At 30.6% G+C, this 7366-nt stretch overlaps 1 protein-coding gene across 1 annotated transcript; it reads left to right on the top strand.

Annotated features, from left to right (window-relative positions):
* Positions 1-3343: 3343 nt before the first annotated feature.
* On the top strand, positions 3344-7366 carry LOC126665012 (tonoplast dicarboxylate transporter). The gene is made up of 6 exons (XM_050357665.2): positions 3344-3915; positions 4313-4790; positions 5656-5699; positions 5797-5892; positions 5974-6484; positions 7167-7366. Exons 1-6 carry the CDS (start codon positions 3388-3390, stop codon positions 7211-7213), a joined length of 1704 nt encoding a protein of 567 aa, XP_050213622.1. The 5' UTR covers positions 3344-3387; the 3' UTR covers positions 7214-7366.

Genomic DNA, 7366 nt, shown 5'->3' with positions numbered 1-7366 from the left:
AATTTTAAATCGAGAAAGTGAATTATATGTAGTGATATTGGAGTTTAATTAAATGAATTAATTAAATTTTTTAATTTTTATTGATATAATTGAATCAACCGACTAATTTGATCGGTTCATTTATATATTTATACATATCCGATACATTTTTTATACATGATAAATACATTTTTAATATTAATATTTTAAAATTTAAATATTAAATAAATACATAAATAAATTATTTGTTTTATTAAAATAGAAAAAATGTTGGGTCTAATCCAATTCAGTGGAAGCTGAATTGGATACAAATTATAACATGAATTGGACCCAATTCATTACTGAATTGGGTTGAATTCATAAACTGACCCGCGTATGATTATGTGATCTGGTGCACCAGCTCTACTGGTGCACCAGATAGCTGACGCGTACTGATGTCAGTGTGTCAGGAAAGGTGGTATTAGTGAAATTTTTTTATGAGAAGTGGTATAGATAAAATTTTTTCATAATAACTTGTAATTAGTGAAAATAGTGGGTTTTGTTCTTGTATTTTTGTGATTTTCTCAAAAAATATCCATGAAATGTAAGATGACAAGTTGTCAAGTTGAAAAGCGTTTTATCAGCATTGGGATTACACTTGTTGGAATAAAATACATTGTTGTTTTGTTTGCTACGTGTGTCCTTCTCTCATTCATTTTGGCTAGCCCAATAAAACAATGACTATTGTCTATAATTGTTATAAATTGTACGTTACCGTTAGCTATAAATATTTTTTTATTTTATAATAATTGTACAGAGATATTTGATTTGAATAACTAACTAATAAACGAGAAGACTGTCAAACAAATAAACTGGAAGACAATATCTAATTTTAATAAAGTTGAATTGTTGATAATAAAATTAAATTTGTGATAGCACTGCAGAACATAAACTTTCTTTAGGCTACCAAAGATTGAGCTTATCTACACTTTTAAGACATTTTATTACAAAGAGTATATTGAATAAATATTTTTATACTAAATGTAAAAATACAAAAAAATATAATTAGGCTTTAATTGAAAATATGATAATTTCTATATTTGTCAAATCAAATTAATTTAACGAATTGAAATATGATAATTTGAAGAAAAAAATGAGCTTTTTTTTTATTCATTTTATATTTGTAAATTCTAAAATAATAGTATATATTAGAATCAATTAAATTTATAAAATTTTCAAAATCAATTCTAAATTTAAATTTATTACAGTAGTATGTGTAAAGTTAGTATTATGGTGGACGAGACCACCTTCTCCATCCATCCATCAATTACTATCTATTTGTTTATTAAATTATTATTTAGATGATATTTATTTATTTATTTTATTCTATCGATTTATTTTCTCCTTTAAAATTAATAGTTTTTTTAGGGTAAATAAATCTCAACGTTTCACTTTTATAGCGATTTAATTTAAATGTTCAAAATGTTACGAAACAAATCACAACCTTTCTTTATTTTTGTAATTCGTTTTCCAAACCTTTTTCGACAACTTTATACATACATGGCAGCCATATTAGATACATGTATTTATATATTAAATTCCAACATTTAAAAAAAATCCCAACATTTCGTATTTTTGCACTTTTTAGCCTAAAACAGAGATAAAACTGCCGAAAAACTGATTGAAGCTACAAATTACAAAAGAAAGTTTGAGATTTGTTTTGTAACGTTTTGAATGTTAAGATTAAATTGCCATGTTAAAGTGAAACGTTGAAATTTGTTTAGCCGATACCTTTTTTATAATTGTTGTAAGTAAATTATTTTTGATAGTGGCTTCAAAGGTTTATTTTAGCAAAGATATCCATATAGGGGACGAGCAACATTATCTATCTTGATAGAAACGTCGTTTGAAAATAGAATTTATATTTTCAGGTGTTTTGATATTTTTGGAGCAATAAAAATTAAATTGCATTTTATGGTGTATATAGAGCTTTAAAAGAAATAGTTTTATAAATACTTTTTGCATATATTTCAGAATTAGAGGTAAGATACGTGGCCATTCGTTTTTCTTATTTGTATATGAAAGGTAGAGAATCAATGAAATTGATATAAGAAATCAAAATACAGCAAATGAAGAAGAATAATTTTTGTGTGGGGTTGATCGAAGACAGATTTGATGTGCAATTAAGTTATTCTTTTTCTAGGAATGGATTAAGATCATCTGGCCCTAACCCATAATTATTGCAAGCTTCTCAATTATTTACAGATTTTTAAATAATTGAATGGTACTTGTGGTCTCAACTTAAAGTTATAAATTAAAAATAAGGATATTAAACTCTCTGAATCATTGAGTTATCTAATATTATAAAAAGGGTAATAAATTTCAAATCGTTAAAAACTAGTCACTAAATTATCGTATTATTTCTCAAAGAAAGTCACCGTCTTAAAAAAAAAGTCATTGAATAATTGAATGGTACTTGTGGTCTCAACTTAAAGTTCACCATAAATCAAAAACAATGATGAAATTAATTGACCACATCCACACAAATAAAAACACAAAATAGGTCGAGGTCATAGTACAGTTAGCAAATGAAACATATCCATATTAGGTTATGATTATTTGTCAATAAGTAAAAGGCTTGATAGTCCAAAATAAGCTAAAACAACTTCGATTTTTTAACAACTCTATCTAAGGTTTTAAATCTTTTAAATATATTGTGGTAATAATTTTATTAAAATCCTATCCAATTATTTTTTTATTCAATTCAGTTAGCCAAATTTTCAATTGGATTAATATACTAGCTTTTTAGTTAGTGAATTCATTTTTAAGAATTATAAATTTTAATTTATAATCCAAAAAAGATAAAAATTAATAGCAAATTAAATTTTAATTTTTTTAATGGTTGAAGCAAAAAAATAATAATTTTGTATTTAGGTGAGACAAATAAATTGATAAAGAAAGTTGAATAGATTTGCAATGAAATTATAAAGTTGGGATTCATTTGCAAATTTTGAAAATTTCGACTAGATTTATAAAAAATCAAAAAAAATATTAAATTTTTGACATTATTAAACTTAAATAAAATACATACAAATTTTGTTGGTAATGCGCTTTACTAACTTAAATGAGATTGCGGGTTCAAATGATAATCATGAATGCATGCGTTTAAAATTTGGAGTTAAAGTCAGCTTTCCGCAAGAGAGTTACACTACTGGAGTGGAAATTAGTCTAAATATGGGAGTTTGTCGTCTCATAGCTATATCTTATTCTTTTGTTTTGATTTGGTTTGGTTTGATTTAATTTTATCCTAAATAGTAAATAAGTTTTGAAACTAAATTAAATAGACTATATTTATTAATAAATGAATTTTGAAGCACCATAATTAATCTAGAGGTAGGGCTTCCATAAAAAAATAGAATCTCCCCTTGTATGCTTGAATCTTCCCTCCATAAAAGAAGAGAAGCAGAGAGCCATATTAAATCATCAACCTCCCTTTTCCATTTCCATAAAAAAACCAAATATATAACCAAAATGAACCCCTCCGATCCCACCTCCGACGACCCAAAAGCCCCATTACTTCCTCTGAATCACGAACCCGTCGTAATTCAAAGGCAACCAAGCTCACATTCCATTATAGTCACCCCGGCCAACTTCTACATCCTTCTTGGGCCGCTTTTGTGCACAGTTATATGCCTATGGGTGAAGCTAGATGCTCCGGCGACGAGCCGGAATATGTTGGGAGTTCTTGCTTGGATGTTCTCTTGGTGGCTGACTGAGGCCGTGCCTATGCCGATCACTTCCATGACGCCGTTCTTTCTGTTTCCGCTTTTCGGGATAGCTTCTGCTGATAGTGTTGCGAAATCGTATATGGATGATGTGATTTCCCTTGTTCTTGGTAGCTTTATCTTAGCTCTTGCTGTTGAACATTATAATATTCATCGGAGATTGGCCTTAAATGTAAGTTTCTTTTGTTTTTTCTTTTACAAATTGTATCTTTTTTGTGTGACGTGGAAATCCCGGCGGAACCCGACCACCCTTAAGGCGGAAACAGCATGTTAAATTGTGTCCTGTTTTGTTTTTGCTCTAATTGTGGCCTGAAATGAACAACAGATTTTTTTGTAAAAAATAGATCATTCTTATCAGATTTTAAAGTTTTAAATTTGTTTTCGACACTAAAAATAAAATCTAAAACGAAAGATTAGACAAATTAATAGTGGATTTTAGTACCCATAAACTATCTAAAATAAGATTTCTCTTTGGCTATTTTTAGTCCGTATAAACATATTGAAAGATTCTTATGTGAATCTAGTTCGCCACGTAGTATTATCAATACTGTTTTGTATGCAATCTACAGATAACTCAGCTATTCTGTGGAGATCCATTGAACCCACCGCTGCTCCTCCTGGGCATATGCGCAACAACAGCATTCGTAAGCATGTGGATGCACAACGTGGCGGCGGCCGTGATGATGATGCCGGTAGCCACCGGTATCTTACAGCGGCTACCACTGAACCAAACTCAAAACAAGGACGTGAGGAACTTCTGCAAAGCGGTGGTGCTTGGGGTTATATACTCCGCCGCTATCGGAGGAATGAGCACCCTGACCGGCACAGGTGTCAATCTGATATTGGTAGGGATGTGGAGGAGCTATTTTCCTGAGGCGGATCCTATTAGTTTCAACAGTTGGTTCTGTTTTGGGTTCCCTTTGGCTTTGATAATATTTTTGGGTTTGTGGGTCATACTCTGTTTGTTGTACTGTTCGAGACGGTCGAGGGAGGAACTCTCGGCTTATTTGGACAAAACTCATCTGAAGAGAGAGCTTGAATTATTAGGTGAGTTCACCTAAATTTCGGTTCTTTTGTTTGGTTTTTGGAATTTAGCCTAATTTTAATTGGATGGATGTGGTTCAAATGGTATATCTTTAAGTTGGAATTGTCATCCATCTATCTATGTTTGACTCAATGATGGAGGATGGCCTTGGCCCCTTATAAGTTTTTGAAATAGTTTAAAGGTAAAAGGTACAAAAAAAACCCTCGTAATTTTCACAAATTATAAATCGGTTTTTTACTTTTTTGGAGTATAATTAAATCTTTTTTTTATTTTCAAATAGAACAAATAACTTCTTTCATCCAACATTGTTAGAAACACTAGTTAATGGTTGACACATGTCTCTCATAATCATATAGGAAAAAAGTTCAAAAATAATTTTAATATTTAAAATATTTACCAAAACTTTTGAGGGGGTAAGTGTCCTAAAAGTAAACTAAAAGGGTTTATTTGTTCGATTTTAAAATAATAAGGGTTTAATTGCTCAATTTTAAAAACACAGAGGTTTAATTGTGCCCAGATAAAGTAAAAGGACTGATCTGTACTTTTGAGAAAAACTCGAGGGCTTTTTTTTACCTTCTGCCTAGTTTAAATTAATATAGGAAATTAAACTGTATTACAGTTTAGCCCCTCCAACTCTTAAAAACCGCCTCCTTATATATAATGCATATTATGATTTGTCTAGCTCTCTGCTTTGAGTCAAATATTAGAACAAAAAATTGCAAAATGATATTTTGAATGAATTTTGGAGTTCCCGAAATGTTCCGCAAGTGAAAATGGAAATAAAGTACCGAAATATAAAACCGGACGAGTTTTTATAGGTCATCATGCGCGTAACCATGAATAACTATTTTAAGTTGATGTGTGCAGGTCCAATGGCTTTTGCTGAAAAGATGGTATTAGCCATATTTGGGGTAAGAGTTTTTCTGCTAAATTTATGTGTGATTTTAGCAATGGCATTACACTTCAATTAACGCACTTTTCGTGTTAAATTTTGGTGTATTTTTGCAGACTTTAATAGTTTTGTGGATGACTAGAAGCATAACAGATGACATTCCTGGCTGGGGATCTCTCTTCAATGATCGCGCGGGGGATGGCACAGTTAGTGTGAGTATCAAATTACTATATATTGCACGAAAACTTATCAAATTCTACGCTTCGATGATTTTGATTGCAATTGCATGGCAGGTATTGATGGCAACATTTCTATTCATAATTCCAAGCAAGAAGCAAAAGGGAGAGAAATTAATGGACTGGAACAAATGCAAAAAGCTACCATGGAACATAGTATTACTACTGGGAGCTGGTTTTGCAATTGCAGATGGAGTCAGAACCAGTGGCCTAGCTGATGTGCTATCAAAAGCCTTAGACTTTTTACAGGAGGCTCCATACTTTGCCATTGCACCCATTGTCTGTCTCATAAGTGCTACAATCACTGAGTTCACATCCAACAACTCAACCACCACTCTTGTGATCCCTCTGCTCATCCAGATAGCGAAAACGATGCAAGTCCACCCTCTGTTGCTCGTTATTCCGGGCGCCATCGGAGCTCAGTTTGCTTTCTTGCTTCCCACGGGAACACCTTCAAATATTGTAGGGTTCACTACTGGACATATTGAGATCAGTGATATGATCAAAACTGGTGTCCCACTTAAGATTGTCAGTATTGCAGCGCTCTCTGTTCTTATGCCCACGCTAGGTATGTGTCCTAAGCTTAACATATATTCTTCATTTACTAGTTTCTTTTATTCGGGTCTCGTTTTTATATATAAAAATACGGGAAATTCTTACTTATACTCGGTTTATGAAAATTTCATGGACCCATCTAATAAGGATAAAAATACTTTTAAATTTTTAAATTTAGAAATAATTGTTATCACCCCTTAAATTAGGTCGAAATTACTATTTTCATCTTGAATTTTAAAATTTTAATATTTTTCCTCTAATCTTTTAGTTCCATTCAACTCAAACCATCCTTACTAGAGAGATTTCAGTAATCTAAAACCTTAAATTAGGAGAATATATCAATTTTAAAAAAAAAAGTTAAGAAAAGACAGTAATTCTAACTAATTTTGACGGTGCTAGCTAGTAATTTCTTTTAAATTCTAATATATTTCTAAAGAATTTATTTAATCGTTTTTTATTTTGACATTTTTGGTTTTTCATGCTATGAAAGCTATACATATTCTTCATATTTTTATACTCTGATGAATAAATATGGCCGAATTATAAGAGCTTAAAAATTGATTTTAGTATATGATATTAGATTCAAAGTTATGCAAAGCATAATTATGTATTGATAAATTTAATTAATTTAGTTTGTTTGGTTGAATACATAAAATCATTTAATTAATTTGGGTATTGTGAATTCTTTATTTCAGGAACTTATGTTTTTGGGACAAATGGACAAATTCAAACTGTTTCATAGCTGCAACAGAGGAGGGTTCATTGTAATTTGTATATGTGATCAACGTTTTTGTTGTATAAATTAATTAGTTATACTTACTGTATGTTATTTTCTGCTTTTCAAATGTTACTCTTTTATAATATTCCTGAAAAAATCTGTTCATAAGTTCGTCTA

This window comes from Mercurialis annua, linkage group LG1-X (assembly GCF_937616625.2).
Source record: "Mercurialis annua linkage group LG1-X, ddMerAnnu1.2, whole genome shotgun sequence".
NCBI lineage: Eukaryota > Viridiplantae > Streptophyta > Magnoliopsida > Malpighiales > Euphorbiaceae > Mercurialis > Mercurialis annua.
Note: the sequence above shows the minus strand (reverse complement) of the source record. Positions and strands in the feature narration are given on the sequence as shown.

Excerpts from the sequence above, each read along its gene's own strand:
- LOC126665012 (XM_050357665.2), top strand. The coding sequence starts at position 3,388 with ATGCTTGAATCTTCCCTCCATAAAAGAAGAGAAGCAGAGAGCCATATT. Across the intron at positions 5,893-5,973 it reads CGGGGGATGGCACAGTTAGT|GTATTGATGGCAACATTTCT; the intron begins GTGAGTATCAAA and ends ATTGCATGGCAG. Across the intron at positions 6,485-7,166 it reads TGTTCTTATGCCCACGCTAG|GAACTTATGTTTTTGGGACA; the intron begins GTATGTGTCCTA and ends TCTTTATTTCAG.